The sequence below is a fragment of the Eufriesea mexicana genome, unplaced genomic scaffold (assembly GCF_001483705.2).
Source record: "Eufriesea mexicana isolate 0111107269 unplaced genomic scaffold, ASM148370v2 scaffold7347, whole genome shotgun sequence".
NCBI classification, from domain to species: Eukaryota; Metazoa; Arthropoda; class Insecta; order Hymenoptera; family Apidae; genus Eufriesea; species Eufriesea mexicana.
The window spans coordinates 125,508-147,301 of NW_016915155.1; the positions used below are offsets into that span (position 1 = coordinate 125,508).

At 28.0% G+C, this 21,794-nt stretch overlaps 4 protein-coding genes across 8 annotated transcripts; 1 reads left to right on the forward strand and 3 right to left on the reverse strand.

Annotated features, from left to right (window-relative positions):
* Window positions 1–2,479: 2,479 nt before the first annotated feature.
* LOC108552588 (ataxin-3) lies at window positions 2,480–4,292 on the reverse strand. Its single transcript, XM_017907211.1, has 6 exons — window positions 4,141–4,292; window positions 3,903–4,067; window positions 3,592–3,728; window positions 3,217–3,371; window positions 3,033–3,152; window positions 2,480–2,901 (listed from the first exon to the last, which is right to left on the reverse strand). Exons 1-6 carry the CDS (start codon window positions 4,189–4,191, stop codon window positions 2,480–2,482), a joined length of 1,050 nt encoding a protein of 349 aa, XP_017762700.1. The 5' UTR covers window positions 4,192–4,292.
* Window positions 4,293–4,912: 620 nt separating this feature from the next.
* On the forward strand, window positions 4,913–9,600 carry SRPK (SR splicing factor protein kinase). Of its 4 annotated transcripts, none has more exons than XR_001890561.1 (7): window positions 4,913–5,573; window positions 5,929–6,142; window positions 6,223–6,538; window positions 6,697–7,275; window positions 7,573–7,867; window positions 8,293–8,726; window positions 8,930–9,600. XR_001890561.1 is itself a non-coding variant. In XM_017907221.1 (6 exons), exons 1-6 carry the CDS (start codon window positions 5,353–5,355, stop codon window positions 8,582–8,584), a joined length of 1,917 nt encoding a protein of 638 aa, XP_017762710.1. In that variant the 5' UTR covers window positions 4,913–5,352; the 3' UTR covers window positions 8,585–8,746. The 4 variants fall into 4 exon arrangements, 1 of the variants encoding a protein (XP_017762710.1); XR_001890562.1 differs by having other exon boundaries at window positions 8,293–8,686; XR_001890563.1 differs by having other exon boundaries at window positions 5,947–6,142.
* On the reverse strand, window positions 8,529–17,324 carry Nhe1 (Na[+]/H[+] hydrogen exchanger 1). 2 transcript variants are annotated; one of them, XM_017907219.1, is made up of 5 exons: window positions 15,919–17,324; window positions 15,676–15,845; window positions 15,229–15,600; window positions 14,813–15,155; window positions 8,529–8,566 (listed from the first exon to the last, which is right to left on the reverse strand). In XM_017907219.1, the coding sequence occupies exons 1-5, from the start codon at window positions 17,204–17,206 to the stop codon at window positions 8,535–8,537; spliced, it is 2,205 nt and encodes a 734-aa protein (XP_017762708.1). In that variant the 5' UTR covers window positions 17,207–17,324; the 3' UTR covers window positions 8,529–8,534. The 2 variants fall into 2 exon arrangements, with proteins under 2 accessions (XP_017762708.1, XP_017762709.1); XM_017907220.1 differs by lacking the exon at window positions 8,529–8,566 and adding an exon at window positions 14,206–14,349 and having other exon boundaries at window positions 14,824–15,155.
* Window positions 17,325–17,553: 229 nt separating this feature from the next.
* Window positions 17,554–19,423, reverse strand: Dph2 (Diphthamide biosynthesis 2). The gene is made up of 5 exons (XM_017907215.1): window positions 19,319–19,423; window positions 18,735–19,068; window positions 18,168–18,649; window positions 17,800–18,094; window positions 17,554–17,723 (listed from the first exon to the last, which is right to left on the reverse strand). Exons 1-5 carry the CDS (start codon window positions 19,421–19,423, stop codon window positions 17,554–17,556), a joined length of 1,386 nt encoding a protein of 461 aa, XP_017762704.1.
* Window positions 19,424–21,794: the final 2,371 nt, after the last annotated feature.

Here is a 21,794-nt window from a genome sequence, read left to right on the forward strand (position 1 = left end):
TATATATATATATGTGTATATATATACTTATATTTAGAAATTTTTAGTCTTTTCAATTATTTAAGTGTTAACATAGATATCACAGAACGGTTCTTGGTACCTTATATCTTCATTCACTATTATAATGTTACAAGAACTTAATACAGAGGAAGAGAGGCTCTTTAAAATGCTGCAGAAATGCAGGCTCCTTTGTGACCAAGAAGTGGAAGGAAGGGTTTGAAAGTATTTTGACGTTTGTCATAAATTATTTATAAGAGAGTACCCAGGCAACTCTGTGCAAAATTGGCACTCTTTAAATACAGATACAAGTGTTTTATTAGTCAAGAGCAGCACAATCTCAGCCGCAATCACAATCACGGTCACTTAATAGCTCACCTAACTCTTTCTCACAAAGCTTGTGTACACAATATACAAATGAACAATATAGTTAATGTTGATTTACGAATTAATACAAGTACAAAATTCTTAGCACATCATAGACCATTGATACTTTCCACATACGTATGCACGTGTTTAACAACTGTTTGATATTTACTCAATTTAGCGTACACTAGAATAACTGTGTTCCTTTTAAACAGCAGTCATCCTTTATAAAAGGAGTAAATCAAAAAACATAGGAGATTTAAAAGATAAATGTTGACTTGAAAATCCTCAGATGTCTTCAATGCGTGCTGAGTGTGATTGTGTTGTTCCAATATTTCTATGTTAGTGTTTCTTTCTTCAGCATTTAATTGTGGAATTTACAGTGAGCCTTGGTTTCAAAAATGTCCTAAACTAACAATTACACAAGCTGAAATAAAAAAACATTTGTCTCATTAATATATTTAAACATAGATGAAATAATAATATATCATTAGAATGATTATGAGCTTTACTAAAAAAGAATTTTAATAATAATGACAATGTGATAAATTAATATCTTCTTTTCTAATATTTAGAAAATATCTGTGGAAATAATATTTAAAAAAATTCTTTAATAAAATAAAAAAGTAAGTGAAATATTATTATATTTAAAATTATAAGATATTTTCTAAATATCATATTTGAAATATATTTATTTAATTATTCTAATTTGTATACATTTGTATACCATTCAAATTAAAAATATTATTTCAAATAAATCAGGAAAAAAAGATGTTTTTTACCATATATAATATCTCATTTGTACACATAGGTTATTATAATTTTTCATATCACATTGTATTAATATTTAAATATATATAATAGCCCAGAATATATTTATTGTGTTCTGTTTGTGTTTATATGTGAGATAAATGAGATATTCACAATAATTGACTGCCAGTTTGACATTGACTTTTTATGCTGCAACTGGTATTGTTTTTTCAATGTTTTTTATTTATTTCCCGAAATTTTATTTATATTCCAAGTCTCATTTATCGATATTATGCAAGCAGTCAAAATATGGTTATCGTAAATTTATCATTTAAATCATAATTCTCGGACTTTGTTGTAAATGGGATACAATACTTGGACACCCACATGAAAATGTTTGAAATATATTAACAATATAAGCATTACAAGTTTCTCTAAAAGTAAATAAACACACATTTTGTACAACAAAATTGTACACAGGAAACTCTGAATTTAAAATAACAATAATAGTTAAAATATGTGTCCAAACAAAAATCTGAAATATTGTACGTGCTCGCCAGTTACGAGATTCTAATTTTTTATGAGGTCACTCGTTTCTGTGGATATCATAGAGATTTATTAAAGCTCCGCATACTTATAAAATATAAATACAATTGTCAGGAAGCAAATAATTCTGCTAATTATAAACGTTTCATTGCAAAGCTCGTAATCGAATAGCTTTAAAAAGATTTATAAAACTCACCACGACACAGCACAGCACTGACGACATGCCGCCATGTTGAATGTCAACATTCAGTATTCACATACAAAACAGGAGCAACTACAGAGTGACTACAGTTAAAAATTTGGGTTCATAGCCATCTGGTAATATTGCTTCAGAAACAATTAATCGTTTGCCCTATTAAACATAGAAAACTATAAATCTATATTTAAAAGCTAATAAATCTGATAAAGAATAAATAATTGCTTGATTATAGAAATAGAATACACATGAAAATGAAAGTGTGTTCTCAACATAACGTTTTTGAGTTATGTCCAGAAAAAATTTAAACCAATGATATAAAAGTGCGTTCAAAAAACTGTCAATTTTAATATTTTGTTAAAATTATCAAAAAACAAGTGTTTCGTGTTTAAATTGCAAATAAAAAAAGAAGTGTTTGTTTTAATAATAATAAGTTAATAACAATAAATTTTGGTAAAGTAAAGTGATAATGCAGTCAGTTAAAACTTATAACATGTACAGATCTTTTATTTTATACATTTATTTTTCAAATACTTAATCATACTACATAAGTAACTAGTTTTTTATAATTTACAAATAAAATTTATTTTAATAATAATATTAAAAATATTTTTGCACATATTATTAAATATTCAGTTTTTGTGAAGTTTCTCCATTTGACGTCCTGGAGTATGAACCGAAGTGGTTTAATTGATGCCAGTGTAAATCTTCAGATTCTGGTGTTGATGGTGCAGTAGCACACTCTAAACTTAACTGAAGAGCTCTTCTTAAATCATCATCCTCATCCATGTCATCAGTTCCACATGTTTTTTTATTATAATCGTGAAAATCCAAACTTAATTTAAGATATTTATCTACATCATTTCTTTTATTCTCTTCGAAACTTAATTGAAGTGCTCTTTGTAATTCTGCATTTTCATCATCGTCTTCATCGTTCTTTTCAATTTTGATGGGTATTATCTTCTCCTGTAGTTTGCTTGTTGATATTTTTTCTTTGTTAGATAATACTCTAGTAATTGTATTTGTTATCACATTATTACTTATACCTGTAAAATCAAACATTCTCAATATAATAAAAGAAAATATGCAATTGTGTATATATAAAATAATATAACTCCTTTCAGAGTGAGAGCAGTATTTAGAAATTCATTTTATTCCTTAACATCCAGACAACAACCTTTTGTTTTTGTTCTTAATGATGTTTGTCCTTTTAACGCAGGTTCTATTGGATTTTTCGTAAGAATATCGTCTGCTGGACATTGTGGAAGTACACCAATAACAACAAAAATAGAATAACCTATAAAGATATATAATTCTGTATCTATAATTTTGTGTTCTATTACATTTTATTTTGATGTTACCTTCTTGCAACAACTGGGCTAAATACATTGAAAGATAAGTATCTGATATAAGTTCTGGTCCACTTAGTACTGAATTTAAATTAAACCATTGCCTTCCAATTTTTCTTATAGTAAACCAATGACCTTTGTAGTTACAAATATATGCTTTCATCTGTCTGAAAATTATATCTGCTTTAAAATCATATATATTACAAAATGTAATTAAAGTTTAGTATATGATAATTAGTACATAGAAAAATATTGTCATTTTTTTTATTGTTGTTACATAATATATTAATTTTTTGATTTATAGTAACACAAAATAACTACTACTACTACATTTTATAAATATCTTTAAAATATTTTAAATGAACTAGGTAAAGTTAAATAACATACAAAGGGTCATTCTGTGCCAATATAGCTGCAGATTCCGTACTATTATATGGAATTAATTCTAATCCCCAAACTTTTAATGCACTACTAATTACTTGAACTGAGAAGTATCCACTGTCATCCATGTTTCCTGATGGTTGCTAAGCAAAATAATTAATGCCCTTTACCACATATAATATTATTAGTACATATTAATATTTCAAATGAAATAAATTTATGTATATGATAAAATATATCAAAAGTTATAATTTGTTTTTGTATTATACAATATACTACAAGAAATGATATGAAATAGCTAAAATGCACAGATTCACCTCTAAAAAAAGTTTATAATCTTCACTGTCAACACCAGATTCTGCCATTCTTATCCTCTCTTCTTCATCCATTTGGTGACCCAAACTGGCAAGATCTACAGCATTGTAATATGGTCCTTGTAAAAGTGCGTTTAAACAATGTTGTGCACATAAAAATCCTTCTTGCTGTAATAAACTTTCTCATTAAAATGATATATATTCAACAAGCCATTAGATACTTACATATATTATTATTTACCTTTTCGTGAAATATGGTGTCCATTTTATTAACACTTTTAACGTAGTGCATAAAGCATACAAATATTAAGTAACAACCAAATCATACGTCGAATAATCTAAAAAGATTCTGTGATCAAACGTCACCCACAAAAATATTTTTTGGTTATAACCAGAAATGTGTCATACACAGTTAGCGGTACTTTTAGATATTATGATTCACATATATGGTATTGCCATCTTGTAACAAACTCTATAGTTGTCGTATGATTATAACCAAATGTTTCTTGTTCAAAATGTATTGTATATGTGTATTATTAATAGTTATCTAGTTTTCTTTTTATAAAAATGAAATTATTTTAAAAATATTCTTTTACATAAAATATTGATTTGGTATAGTAAACAAATTTATAGATATTGGTAACATTATCAATCAGTTTTAAAATAAAATATAGATTATTAATTTAAATATATTACATATAGTGTTTTTAGCAATATATTTCTGTACATCATTTATATTTGATACGTTATATAATTATATTAATTGATACTAAGAATCTTTTCTGATTGGTTGTGAGCAATTGATACATTATTCATTAAAACGTTTCAATCAAAGGATTTTCAAATTTCACCAAAAGAAACCTTAAGCTAAATATAAAATATTTCTCAATATTTTAATGAAGAATGAACTAAAGACTTTAAGGTATCAGAAGAATAAGAAACTATAAAATAATTATTTGAAGGCTTTAGTCGAATTTGAGCCTCGTCTGCTACCACGGCATAGAAAAGGATACCGAACTATTGAGTACTAAGTATTAACGAAGGTAGAAGTAGGAGATCGTGAGTGGACCGGAAAGGAAGGAATTTATATTTGCGAGTGTGTTGTCGACGTAACAAGCGATTTGGATAAAAAGTTGAAGTGCATTAGTAAATACGACAACGTCGACGACCTGTAGAACGACACCTGCTTTTCTCGAAACGAGAGACGAAGACACGGTGACGGCGGGGGCGGCCATACTCAAACAACCGCCGAGCGAAGTGCGCGGCACAGCGCAGAAATGAAACGATAATAAAGCGCATTATATCGTTCGTAAACCCGGGAAGACGGTAACGGGTGTAAGTGCCTCCATTGAAACGTACAGAAAAGAATTACAAAAGGAAGTGAAGACGGAAGTGTGGGAAGTGTAAAGAAAGAGAGGAAAGCGGCCCGACGAATCGAGGCGCAGGGAACGATATGAGTGCAAAGACAGACGTGAACAGGCGGGTCCTAGCGATTCAGGCCAAAAAAAAAAGGCACAAGCCAAGCAAACGAAAAGGAAAGGGAAATACTCAAGATGAATCAGAAACATCAGGAGCTCAATGTTCGAAGGCATCGACTACTCAACAAGGACAAGGATCGGGTTTTTATCAGGATGCTTCTGCACAGAGACCATATTTCAGTGACAATGGAAACAGGTATCTGAGTATCATTAATATATCATTTTATTTTATTATACTGATATTCTTTTTACTACCAATTTATAATTTTTTTTGTAAATTTCTTCGATGTAGAATCCATCTGTATTGAACTTCCTATCAAGCTTTTTTTTACATTGCAACAATAGCAAATCTTATCATTATATACTTTAATGAAAAGTAATAACTGTTTGAATATGTTTTTAACTAATGTTGTTGTGTTATAGAATAATTTAACTTAGAAATTGTCTTTGTCTGTTCTTACAAGCCCCATGAAAATTTTTAAAAACAATTTATAGTCTTTTATTTTCTGATTTGTATTTGCCCCCTACCTTTTCCTAACTGAAACTTACAGATTGGAACCATGTCATAGCTCAAGTAATGAAACAATGGAAGATGGTGATGAAGTATACAGTAGTGAGGAAGAAGAACAAGAAGACAGCAGTGATTATTGCAAAGGAGGATATCATCCTGTTAAAATAGGAGATTTATTCTTAAATCGCTATCATGTAACTCGTAAACTTGGTTGGGGTCATTTTTCAACAGTCTGGCTCTGTTGGGATTTACAAGTATGTATTTGATTCATAACAAAAAATATTTTTTTGTATAATAAATTTATAAGCAGAATGTTTTCAAATGTGTTCTGCAGGATAAACGATTTGTGGCATTGAAAGTTGTCAAATCTGCATCTCATTTTACCGAAACTGCATTGGATGAAATTAAATTATTAAAAGACGTGCGTGATACGGATCCTAGTGATCCTAAGCGTAATAAAACCGTCCAGTTACTCAATGACTTCAAGATCAGTGGCATTAATGGTCTGCATGTTTGCATGGTATTTGAAGTGCTTGGGCATAATCTTCTTAAATTGATCATCAAATCCAACTATAGAGGAATTCCAAGAAATAATGTTAAACGTATTATCAGACAAGTTCTTGAAGGTCTTGATTATCTACACAATAAATGTAAGATTTTTTTTTAATAAAAACTAATTTGATATTTATTGTTATTAGACTATATGCTATAAATTTGTGTTAATAAGTTACTCTAATATAATATAAATTTGGAACATTTAATATTGTTACCAGAGTAATGAATTACTAGCATAAAATATTTTTTTTAGGTAAAATTATTCATACAGATATTAAACCTGAAAATGTCCTTGTTTGTGTTGATGAAGCTTATATAAGAAAATTGGCTTGTGAAGCTACAGAATTGCATTCACTTGGAATGAAATTGCCAGTATCTTTAATTTCAACTGCACCAAAGGAATTTCAAGAACCTACTCCCAATTCTAAAATGTCAAAAAATAAAAAAAAGAAGCTTAAAAAGAAAGCTAAGCGTCAGAATGAGCTATTAAAGAAACAAATGGAACAAATAGAAGAACTTGAGGAGCAAGATAAACTTGCAAATAGCACAAGAGCAAATGGTGAATTAGAAACAAATAGTCCAGATCAAGATATAAACACAGAAAGTATAGAAGATAATACTGAAAGCAAAGGTTCACCTGATATTTCAGAACCATCTGCACCTTCATTGCACATAAATGGTGTAGATAGTTTAGCAGGTGAGGAAAAAGTAGAAAATCAATTATCTCAACAATCTGAAAAAATGGAAAATGCAAATTCATGTGATGTAGAAAAAAATTGTGGTGAAGGAGTTCATTCACCTGATCATGAAGATACAGATGAATGTAGCGAAGGTAAAATTTACAAAAATCAAATTTGATATATACAGTTTTATCTCGTTATAAATCATTTTTCGTGTCTCGTTATAAGTCATCTTGCTATACCCTCCTCTATCTTTGTAGCTACCGTGAAGAGCGCGATAAGCTACGAGTAAATGAGTCCTCTCTTTCACTCGTAGTTTGCTGCACTCATCATAGTAAAGAACAGAAGACAGTTTCATTATAACTGACTCTTGTCCTCCGAGTGAACCACTTATAATGGGACAAACCTGTATAAATAATTATTGATTCCATATTTATTATTTTTTATAGGTCGTAATTTACATCCTCCTGAAAGTAAACAATTAAAACGAGCATCTGTAGCTCCTCTAGATCCTGCCCTAGTAGAATGTGATGTTGAAGTCAAAATTGCAGACTTGGGTAATGCATGTTGGGTTTACAAAAAATTTACAGATGATATTCAAACTCGTCAATACAGATCATTAGAAGTGTTATTAGGATCTGGATATGATACATCTGCAGATATATGGTCCACTGCCTGTATGGCATTTGAATTAGCGACTGGTGATTATCTCTTTGAGCCACATAGTGGCAATTATTATTGCAGGTAAAGTATTATGTATTTCTTTTTGCAATTATTTAACCCTTTCGCCTACAATATCGTATGAGACTCATGGTAAGAAAATCGGGTCAAACAGGAGCGTCATAGGTGAGAGACGTGGTTTGTAGATGGGGCCTAACATAAACAACACGGGTCAGGCTCGTGGTTAGTTTTCACCGATGTCTTCCTGTCTCAGTTACGTGTTATTCTTCACCATGTTCGGACGAAATGGCACAACGTGTGACCAACTCTACTATTGATTATGGCATGTGCCATCGGAATTTAAATCATAGGGCAAGGGGTTAAGAAAATTTATTTATAATATATAATATAATTTATTTCACCATTTAGGTCACCATACACATTTAGGTTTTTGGAAAAATTTATTTATATTTATAATATAATAATATTCACTTTGTTTTTTATTGCAGAGATGAAGATCATTTAGCACACATTATTGAATTACTTGGAGAAATACCAAGACATATTGCTCTTTCTGGCAAAAACTCATATAAGTACTTCAATAAGAAAGGTGGATTAAAACGAATTACTGGATTAAAACCTTGGGGACTGTACGAGGTGCTTACAGAAAAATATGATTGGTCGCCAAGAGAAGCGCGCGAGTTTGAAGAGTTCCTAACTCCGATGCTCGAGTTTGACCCGAGTATGCGAGCTACAGCAGCAGAGTGCCTGAAGCATCCATGGCTGCAAATCAAAAAGTGATCATGTTTTTTATCATTTTATCTTTAAATTCTTCAACTCTACATCTACCATCCTGATGTAATTACATGTCGAGAGTGTGACAAGAGGCAACGACCGGCAATGGTCAGGTTCTTTCACGTTATATACATTGTTTTATTTTCGCGTAAGTGTATTATCACTAAAACCGTACAGTATAAACTTATTTAATATTTCACTATTATAAAGTGCAAAATTATTAAAAATGTATCTTATAAAATATAATTTAGAAATTTTAACTTTTTTAGTTGTTGATAATTTTACAATTTTTATTATATATTTGCTATAATTATCATTTACGTTAACGTGATTATGACTAATTTCATACAGCAAAGGAGATATATAATATTGGGACAATTGGAGAAGAAAGAACTTGCTACATTCCACCAAATTCCAATATTTGCAGCAGTTGGATATGCTTCTAATTGTAACACTCTCGATGATGGCTGCCTACTTGTGTATTTATAAATTTGTTAAATCATGTTTTTCATTTAGTAATGCTATCTTAAATTAAAATTTCGTAGTACTTTATTATTTTACACGGTCATCGTTATATTATCCTTTATACTACTTGTCACTTAATTTATCAAATATCCCAAGAGTCATGGGACCTACTCATAATGTACTTTAAAAAAGGGCAGGCCCATTGTTATACTATAATGAATATTGAAATTTTCATTAAAATTTCTTTTGCATTAAATTGATTATTCGAAATTTATTTATAGCAGGCTTTTTCTCTGTGATCTCTCCTTGTGCTTAATTAGTGTTCAGGAAAGTATAATAATCATTATTATTGTCTCGATGAAAAAATACTCATAACACATACGCCGGAACGTGTGTTTAAGGAACTGAATCTTTGTACAAATTCAATGAATGCAGAAATACATATATTGTTAGTATAATTAAGAGTTGGTCGCCAGATTCTTGGTAAAATAATTAATATGATTCGGAATAAGACAGTGCATACTTTATCCAATTACAATAAATAAACTGGCAAAAAGAAATCGAACTTGTAGTAATATATAGTGAACTCATAATAATTATAAATTTTAACTATATTGAATAATAAACTTATTATTATGAAGAAATATATCATTTGCAATCGAATTATTGCAAAAAGACATATACACTGTCGGATTTCGAACAATGACCGAGGCATTCAACAATTGTGGTATATATTTTCGTTCATTTTAATTTATTGCACATTTCTTTATATTGCTGTGAAGCATATATCGTATACATATTGTACAATTACGAAAAAGGAAGACTAGTTTCTATATTATGACTGACATTTCGGTAAACATAAAATAATCATGGTAAAGGAAATACGATGTTAAGTTCTGCGCGACCTTCTTTACTTCGAGCTATTGACTGATTATTAAGCTCTCTGCCGATAAATTGTCTTCTATTTTATAATGAAAAAAGCGAAACAGTACGATCACAGAATATTCAACATCACAAATGTTTGTATCGTTGAAATCTGTTTATGCTTCCAAATGAATGTTCTGTTTCGCTGTGTTTGTCAATTTAAGATCATTTCGTCAAAAAGAGTATGATCAATTATAAAGTATCTCGAACGAAACTGGTGGAGATGCATATGAAAAGGACATTTATTATTAATTGTGTTTCATTAGAGAAGAATACATTTATTCTGGGTAAAAGAGGAAAAAAGTTACTTAAAGTAGGTCATTTAAATTTAGTTATGTTTATTTTTGTTAAGAGTTCGTAAATCGATAAATCTTGAAAAGAGACTACTTTAATAATTTTAAATTATCTGATATATTTTGGCATTTAATGCAAATTAAAATTTATAATTATTGTGACAAAACAAAAAATATCGAATTTTGATGTTCATTTTTACGATATATAAGAGATACGTAGATTATAATAAAATGTTTTATTTTATTTTATTTCTATACATATACTTAACGGAAATGCCTCTTCTACATGTACTGTGATTGATGAAATTCAAGCTCTTCATTTGAAATTATCGTACTTGCTTAACTTTCCCTGTATAATCATGTGATCCCACCGTAATTATGATCTTGGGACTGATGATGGCAATCGTGTTGAATTTGTACAGTACACAACCGAAGTTATCGATATTATTTTATGAAACGCGGCCAGTGAAATCCGAAAAGAATGCAGTAAGACAAGGACACAAGGAATTGCGCAGAAGAATGTTTTCTTCAAGGTACATCTTGAATTTTCGCATGGCCGTCCTTATCGTTGGTGACTGGTGACCGATTACCGTGTTTGTATGCTGTTAACGATAATTTTCGCTTTGATGAGAAACAATGTATAATACAATGTATGTTACCAAATGAAGAACATCTTTAAACACGAACTTACAATTGTACAACAATCATGTTGTACGACAAAGGAATGATTGGATTTTTTTAGCAATGGTTTAACGGATTTCAAGGACATGCGATTTCATCGCGTAGTCGCACATTACGATTATACATACCGAAATATATATAAATATATATAGATATACATATATACATAGGATAAATCGAATGACAATTTACGTAGGTGTGATCCGTTGCTTGGCGCTAGGATAGTTAGGATGAAATTAACAAACATTAACAGTAAAAATGTGTATAGCTTGATGTACGAGAGTCCTCGTTTCCCTCTAAGGTTTGAGCAAGTAATGTATTCACCATGTATTAAAACTTGAAAGCTCGTTTCGCATTGTTTTTTTTTTTTCAATGATGGAGAACCACTTCTGCGAGTACAGAACAAGAAAGATCGATGAGAAGTTAAAAGCCAAAGAGGCTTTATTTATACAGGGACCCAAATTTAAAAATTTTACAGAGATTTATGTTTCAGTTGGTAGATTTAATTATACGCTATGTAAAAACACGATTGAGTGATTAAAATTTGTGTGCATTAATTACATAGAATGAATAAGGTTGAAAGGGAGTAACATTTCGTTCTTAAAATTCGTCTAAACTGGCTCTTCAAGAACCTTCACTATTGCTTATTTTTTCTATCGATTGTCATTAGAATAAAATTCTTCGATCATAAAAAGATAGCATTTTACAAATTGAATACAAAAACTATTAACGCACCGAGGAGGAACGAACAATATCAGTACCAAGGAAATGTGTGTAAATGGAAAATACGATATGTGATTTTTTGTAATATTACAATGTTGACGAACGTGAATCGACAGACGTCGATTAGGAATGGAAATCTGACGTTTGATAAAATAAAAAAAAAAGAAGAAAAAATAAAAAAAAAATGAATTTCAAATGAACACGAAGTTATATTATGTAAATCGTGGCGTGTCTAACACGTATTTATGAGATATTGTAAATATTGAAATGTAATTGGGGATTTTACACATTTTTAGACCGAAGTGTCTACATTACAAAACTTCGATAAGTTTAGAAAAGTGCTTGAGAACTTACTCCAATGGATTATGCACGACGTATAATGACCACTTAGTCAAATTATAATCCCTTGGAACATTTTCTGTAATAAATGGATACAATCGGGGTATGATATTGTTTTACGAATTGATATATAGGCATACTGGTCGTAGCATTGTAGGATTATTTAACTCTGCATGCTTAGTCGATTGCTCGATGTTGTACATACACACATGTACTGTACTGAGCATTAATAAGGATATAACTATTGATAACAATGCATATAGAAGTTCATGATATGTGAAGATCCGTTTTAGAATTTTATTGGGTGATAATCCAATACGAGAATAATATTTGAACAGAAAATATGTATAATTAAACTGACTGGAGCATTGGCAAAAAGGGAGGCAAGTGTGTTCTGCCATGCTTTAGACAATACTCCGTTATTAATAAAAAGGATATTAATATTTATCCTCGTACTAACGTTGGGTAAATAGAATTTAAATTGTCGTAATATCAAATACAAATATACGTATAAAAACCTAAATGATATAAAAGGAGAAAGTGTGTCCCTTATAAAGAATAATGGTACAAGTTTTGCTTATCTTACGGATTTCAATCATACTAAAAATATTTTACATTGAATTAAATTTTATGCAACATTTATGGCTGTATTTCCTATGTCCGATATGTTTTTGCACTGATATGAAAATATGAAGAAAAAGAAAGCGTATTACAAAATCAAAACAACTTTTTTCTATATACGTTTACATCTATATCACTGCACTTTATATCTTCGTGATCGAAAGGAAATACCGTGAGAGATCAATTATAAAAATGGTATAAGAAAATTGCAGCAAATTGTTTCCAAAAACCAATATGCCTCATGCTCCAGTCAATCGATGTACGACCAGATGAGGCATAAAAAACGTAGACCTAATAAAGTAGAGATAACAAGTCAAACAAATAAACGGATTTGATGTTTAGACGCTGCCTCCGTTATGTGCCCTGCCGCAGAAAAGTAAAATAACAGACCCATGTACCCACTCCCGAGATCGGTATATGATATTAAAAATAAATTCACATTAAAATAAACTTAACTGTACTTTTTCTTTTAACTCCACGTAGCCTTTGAAGATAATAAAAGAACATCTTCAGAATTAATGGTTTATTATATAAACTATATAATTCGTATTATCTATATTCATGTTATCAATATCCTTGTGTATTATATAAAATTTCTACTATTAAAATTATAAATTACTATTGAAAATATTTTTTTCTAGCATATTTTTTCGATAAATTACATGCTGCTATTTGATGTAACTATATTATAATAATCAAATTTATTAAATAAATAAAACATTGCAATAGGAAAATATTCACACATCGTAATTCATAATTAGTATGACATAAAAGAAACTAAAAAGAAAAATTTGGTATATTACTGTAAGTATCAAAATTTAAAACTTTTCGGAAAAAAGGGAATATTTTAGTATTATCATAAAAAAATATCCAGATGGAAATATATCTTTTATATCATACAAATTAAAATACAATACTGTGGTCACATCATATGTATAAAATATAATCATTTTATACATCGATATTTTAATAACATAATAGGGTATTTATAAATAATATAATTAATAGCAAACAAATAATATTAATAACATCAATTATTGTAAATTCTTACAATTAAAAAAAATATATAAATACCTTATTATGGTAGAATTTTATGTATGATATATGTATGTAGATAAAAAAATCCTTTATAAAATTCATAAAATATCAATAATTTAAACGGATTTAAATCATTAAACTTATTTATACATTAAATAATTTAGGTGTATATATCTCACAGTATTCTATATTTTTACGAAATTAAGTTTATACTTTCTAATAAGTATATATATTTAGTGCCATATGAATTTCATAATTTATATAAGTATTTATTTCGCACGATATGCAGTATAATGCAAGATATGCACTTTATGATGTACGTAATTTCTTTGTGCAGTGATTTAAATATTTTTCAAAATATCACATACCTCTTCATTACATCATGTTATTTAATCATAGCTAATTAAATCAACGTAAATTAAATAATATTTTTTTCTTATTTATTATATATAATATTAAATAGAGATTTCTAAAAGTATAATATACAATATTTTAAATGTGATCAACTATATTATTATTAATAAAGTATAGGAACTTGTCATTTCTATACAAGTCCAATATTAATAATGTTATTCTCTATTATATAATGATTGCATATAAAGCATGTTTTTGGTACAACAATATTTTTAACTCATGAAATAATTCATAAATTTACTTGATCATTGATCAGACCAATCCTCGTCCTCTCTGTAAATCAATTGCAAATTTATTAATACTTCAAAATCTTAATGCGTATCAAATACAGCCCCTCACCAACAATAAGCTTTGACAGCAAAGCAAATGTTTAGATGCTACATGATCTTCACCACTAAATGTTTATAACTATATAACAATCATAAGCTATTCTCTGCAGCTAATAAATAATAATTTTTGTATTAATATTATAATTTTCTTTTGAAACAATACCTTATTGTCATGAAGAATATTATTTCATTGCATTATAAATTAGAAAAAATGGATCACAATCTTCAATTTTAAAAATACATACAAAATATTATACAGAGAAAAATTAAAACTATTCTCATAATCACACAAAATACTTTTGTTAAATCATAATGGACGTTATTATCAATATAAGTTTATACACATTCACAATATAAGCAGAGCAATGACAGCACATTTAGCACATCACACAAAATAAATTATATACTTAATATAGACCCGTGACTTGGACGTCTTTTGCTTTGCTTTCCATGTATTTGATTCTGACTTTCTACTGATAAATTTATATTTAATTGTGCTGTTGATGCAGTTGTTACTTCATCATCTGATTCTATTGGACTAATTCGAATAGCTTGATACCACTGATTTGTTAAATCTGTCATTTGAGATTTACAATCTTTTAATTCTTGTTGTGTAAATCTCCTTGTGAAGAATGGAATAAAGAATTTTAGATCCCATCTTGCAAAACCACGAATACGAGATTGAAGAAAAGATACTTCAATCTCTTCTTCTGTAAGTTCTGACAAATGTTCTGAATCTATTGTTTGTCCCTAGAAAAAAAAAATATAATAAATAAAATACATATACTTTTTCATACAAAATTCGTATATGTATAAAACATACCCATTCTCTAGTTTTACTTAGTGAAACTTCTTTATCTTTCCTTTTCCTTCTGCTGTTACTTTTTTGTTTCTTTTCTGCTCTTAAGAATTTCAATAATGGCATAGTAGAACCACCAAATATTAATGTAGTAAATAGTACAATAATTAGTGTAGTGGTTATAATCACATGTCGTGTTTCATCACTAAAGTCCAAGTGCAATGATAAAGCATAAGAAATAGCACCACGTAGACCACTAAACCACATTATGAACATCATTTTTCTAGTAATCTGGTGTTCTCGAAAACGATTTACAAGAAATGCTAAAGGAAAGATATTTGTAGCTCTACCAATTAAACATAGAATTATAGACCATATAATCAATGCTGGTTCAACCTATAATTAATAATTATTGTCAATATAAAATATATTACAGAAATTGAATGTACATTTTATGTTATATTATTTTACCCTATGTCTGAAACTAAACAAAGCTAATCCTAAGTATGCAAATACACAAGTTTCAGCAATAAATGCTAGCGTTCTCATAGTTTGTTGCATTGTAATTTGAGTAACAGTTGATAAATTAAAATGTGTGTAATGTGACATTACAATTCCATTAAATAAAATCGCCATAATACCTGAAACAATTTGTTATATTTAAGTATCAAATTATTTATTTATGTTGCTATATTTAAAAATTCATATTCATACCAGATAATTGTATGCCTTCTGCCAGAACATAAGGTGCATAAGTAAATACCAACATAAGTCCAAATTCAAGAGAAGGATTTTTTCTGAGATCCACATGTTTAAGTAATAATGCACTTATAAGAGCAAATACAACTCCAATACCAGCAGAGGCAAAAAACATGAGACAAAATCTATTTAAGCCAAGTATAATAGCTTCACTAGTAGTCGTTGCATTATTGGATTCCAATACAGATGTAGTTAATACAATAGAAATGGCATCATTTAAAATAGATTCACCAAAAACTAACATGTTTAATACTGGATCTACTTCTAAGGCATGAAATATAGCTACAGTAGCAACAGGATCTACTGCCGATATCAATGATCCAAATGCAAAACTTTCAACAAAACTAAGTTTATATGCTACCTGAGCTAATCCCAACAAATAAATTCCAGCTCCAATGACAAACGCAGATATTGCTGTACCAAATATAGCAAAAACTAAAATACTACCAATATTTTGAAAGAAATTTCCTTTGTGCAAATTATATCCTGATTCAAATATGATGGGTGGAAGGAGTACAAGAAAAAATGCTGTTGGAGAAAAGGCTTCCTCTTTTCTCCAATTAGCTATATTTTGATTTGACATAAGATTTATAATCATACCAATAGCTCCACCCAAAAAAACAATTACTACTGACTCTGGAAGATATTGAAAATTTGTTTGTAACATAAGATGTATAAGTAAAATGCCTAAAGCTAAAACACAGAGGACAAAAAATATGGACATAGAACTATTATGTTCTTCCTCTGCAGATCCTTTATCAGGTAATACTGGTTCTGCTGGTACAACTGTTGTTGTACTTGTGTTTGTTGTATTGCTAATGTCTGAACTTTGTGATGGAATTGTGAAGTCTGACATATTGTTTCCATTTTTATCATTAATAATGCTTGTAAATAATGCATTAGTTTTTTCTGTTGTTTGATTATTAATATCACGATCTGACCGAGCTGTAGTTGTAGATACATTTCGAAATGTATTTACTACACTTGAAGTGACATTTAATTTCAAATTATTATTGTCAGAATGTTCTAATGTATGTAATTCTACAGGTATATCGGTACTCAAGTTTGTCAACAGGAAATCTTTTAATACGGTATTTTTAACGTTCGATGTGACATCTTCATGTTTGAGGTTAGAAGTTTCTTGTGCATATGATACTACGGTCCACACACCAAAAACGAAAAATATAATATAAATTGCAAAACTTTTACATAGAAGTTTATTATTAATCGAGTAAAAATTCATATTTAAAATATTTTCGAGACTTAAATATACATTCCTCTGGTTATGTTTAACATTGCAGTGACAGCTGATTCAGACTATTTCGATATCTCGTTATGTGCTTACGTCACGCATCGAACATGTGTTTTAGTAAAAAATAGATAATCAATTTGTGAAGGACAAATTAACAGTATTCAATTTTTCTAAATTACAGTAAAATATAGTACAATATACAGAAATTAATAAATTAAAAAATTCTAATTATATCATGTAAAGAACATTTACAAGAATTAAAAACTATGTTTTAAACAAACTTCTTTTTAAAAAAAAATCGCTGTACTACATTGTAGCAATTATTATATTTATTGTATTTATTCATTATTTTTTTTAATAGAAATAGGTTCATTTTCATAACAATTTGGTAAACCACAGCGACCAATTTCTGCTGAATGCACTGCATCTTTGCCTAATCTTTGTTCAATTCCTTTCCATGATCTATTTTGTAAAAATTCTGCTCCTGCTTTTCCAATTGCAATAACACCTATGTAGGTTAAAAGAATAATATTAAACAAAATGTATTTAATTTTTACTTACTGATATTTTTTACATTTAAATACCTGATGAATTATTAATTACTAAATCACTCATTTTGTCTGTGCATGGAACATTTTCATCAAAGTTTCTAAGTTCACCAGTAATTAAGGAAACATCTGAATCTGTAGATGCTTTGAAATCAATATAATTCATTCCTCCAGGAAGTATCTGTCTAAAATCCATACAATATTGTGTATAACATTCTCTTGAACTATTAAATGCCAATTCTACTTCATAAGGCATTACAATTGGTTTTAAGAATTCTCTAGAATCAAATATTTCATTTTCAGGACATGTTATTACAACAAAAGCATCGATCTGTAAAAATACAATATATTGTTGTTAATACTAACAATTTAACTAATATTTTAAAAAATAGCATCTAACATACCTCAGGAAAATTAGCAAGCTTTGTTGGATTTATTTTACCAACACTTAAAATATAAGATTTTTTCTTTTTTTCTTTTAGAATATGTTTAATCATTGTTATTACTTTAAGATAATCTTTAATACCTAAAGTTGCTACAACTATAGCAACTACTTTGGCATCTTTTAATTTCTCAACTATGTATCTCCTTCTTTTTAACCATGATGTATTTAAAATGTCATATTCAATAATATTATTATTTTCAAAATAGTACCATTTTTTTGCAGGAATTGTCATTGCTAAGGTAGTAAATGTCTTTCCATCATCTCCCAAGAAAAACGCTATGTAATCTTCTATTTTATATTTCTTATCTAATTTAAAACATCTGCCTAAGATTATTGTAGATGAATTATTTTTAACATCTGTGAATTCCACATTAGAAATACAATTTAATGAAGTAAAAATTAAATTTTTATATATAGGATTTAATATTTTATATATATTCTCTGAAACAGAAACATATTTATGGGAGCAATTAAATATGTTAAATGAAGTTTTAAGATAAACTTAGAATTTAATTAAAAAACATACCAATTTTATGTGCATAAGCAACATCATAAAAAAATAAGATTCTTTCAAATTGATTCACATAATGTAATTTAAATCTATTAATAACTTCTTTTATATCAATCTCTTGTTTTGGTAATACATGAAATACAGGTAAACGCATAGTAGGATTCAAACAAGCATGACCAAAATGTATTATACTATCTGCATTAATGTGTTGAGCAGCTATTTCATCAACACAACAACTCCCACAAGAAGTATCTCCCAAAATATATACTTTTTTGTTAATATGACTTTCCAAACGTAATGCAATTTCTACTGAATCTGGTAAAAGGTTATCAGGAAATTGTAGACAAACCTAAAAATATATAATATCTATTAAATCGATTATCTATTATATAATTATAACTATAAATTTGATTACTCTCAAATATAGATTATTTATGAAATATTAAATTATATCAATGTAGTAGTAGTTATATTTAACCTCCAAATTGTTTTTTAATTTATTGAAGAAACAAAATAAAATAAAATATTGAATCTTTTAACGAAATATAAGCATACACTTCAAATCAATCAAACAATTATCAGAGATAAAATATTCAAACCTTGTTTAAATTATGCGTATCGATCCATTTACCACATTTTTCTACCTCATAAAAATCATCTTTTCTAGTATCATTCATTTTGTTTACTATATACTGTTTAGTCATCTGTGAAATCATATTATTTCATATACTAACGCACTAAATTGTACATAATAAAAATTGTGTACAAACAAGAACATTCATGCATATCACAAATCTAACAATGTATTGCATACACATGCATCACACATAGTATTGAGAATTACATATGCTATATACACACATCGTTGGAAAATATGTATGTAGACTATATTCTTATATACGTTTCTTAAAATCTGATAATTAATAACAACAACAAGAACAACAACAACAATAATACTAATACTAATACTAATACTAATAATAATAATAATAATAATATTCAAAAGAATAATTGTAAATCTTAAATTCTTTATAATAATCTTTGCTTGCATTTAATGTTTTTAATTATTTAACATATTATTTAATAAATATATATACTTTTGGCGTTTTATTTTGTTATTAATTTTACAATATATTTTTAATTTAACTTACCTTTTTTGTAATTTTTATATATGTATATTATCTATAAATAAAAGAAAATAATGTATTTTCAATAAAATTACGAATCATTACAAATTAAATGTTAGTATGTAAGTTTTATGAATTGAAATATTGCACAAAGTTTTATAATTAAACTCAATAACATTTTCATACATCTAATTGACGTTATTTCGTTTCCGTTTTTCAACAATTTTACATAATTACATATTTTAATGCGTCGATTAAAATAACTGCAATATAAATTGGATAATGTATAGTTATAAGTAAAAAGCATTAATTTAAAATATATTAATTATTACTACTGTATATTCAAATGTGCACTATAGTTTGAATTAATTTTGTACTATTTGGTATATATTAGAATATATACACACGCGAAAAGCATGCAATTTAATATAAATTAAACATCATATAAAGCATATTAAGCATTTGTTAAAAATGCCTTAATGTACTAGTATTAAAGTACATAAAAACTTATGAAAATTATATAATTTAAAGAAATGATGCAACTAATAATGTTTGATTATATTACATATATGCACAACTATATCAGAAATACAATAAATTGTTTAAATTGTGTGAAACATTCAACAATGTTACGTGTCTCTATTAAAATACTGTGTACCTGATAGGATAAAAAAGTTTAATGAATATTATATTATAAGGCACCTAACTTGTGATTAAAATTAGAATATCAATAATTCCATAATATTAGGAGAGGAGTTGTTCACTACAAGATATTCATGATATCTGAAATCATGTAATTGATAATGATAATTACATTTTATCGCATTAACCACTTGACTTCACTCTCGTCAGGCATCTCACATTATTATGCAGAACTATCAATATAGGACATCAAATTTTATGCTGCAAACTGAAACCTTAATTATAGACAAGGATAAAAATATTTTCATACACGTACTCGTGAAATATCGGCAATTTATTAGGATCAAAAGAACTTTAGCATATCCAAATTTTAAAATCTTTGAAGAATTCATTAAGTCACGATTGCCGTCGAGAGTGTAATTGAATATTATGTACAAATGATTATTTCTTATTGTAATACATTACATAGTTTTACTTGATTCTCTGTATATACGTCAGTCTTGGATTGCTTTTGCCAAAAACATTTCATTGCCTCTGTGTATAGAGAGCTATCATGAATTTTTGTGGGAAAAGGATGTAAAAATACAACCATATAACTAAATTTTTGTCGCAAAAGCACTGTTGGTAATAATCAGTTGTTCTTTTAATGTATGATCTTTAAAAAATGATTAAATCAGACCATTATCTTGTATGTATAATATACTGATTAAGAAATCTGCATTATTTAACATGTTAGCATTGATTGAATAAAAATTACAAATTACAGGTGTACATACAAGATATATTAGTCATCAACTATGTAAAAAATAAAAAGGCACATATAGAAAGATTTGCTTTCTAAATCTTACTCACCGGTCATCTACTATTTATTTAAAATGTCACCAACATGTAATTACCCTTTTTCCACACATGTGCTCTCTACACATGTACTCATCATTTACTCAGATCTATTGTGATTTCATGTGATGACAAAAAACTTGTAAAATACTATATCTACTTAAAAAATGTCTGTCTGTTTGATTTTGCATTGTAACATTTAAGACTGCATATACATTAAATAGAAATAAATTCAAATTATCATAGAAGTTTTGTGTTCCCTTTTCACCCTATATATCATTTGCCTTTTGTTTTCATTGTCTTCCATTTCAGTCTCTTATACCACTACTTTCTCTTTATACCATACACTCTCATTAACTGAGATGATGGTATCGTTGACAATAATAGTTGTAATATAATAATAATAATAATAATAATAATAATAATAATAATAATAATAATATTAATAATAATAATAATAATGATAATA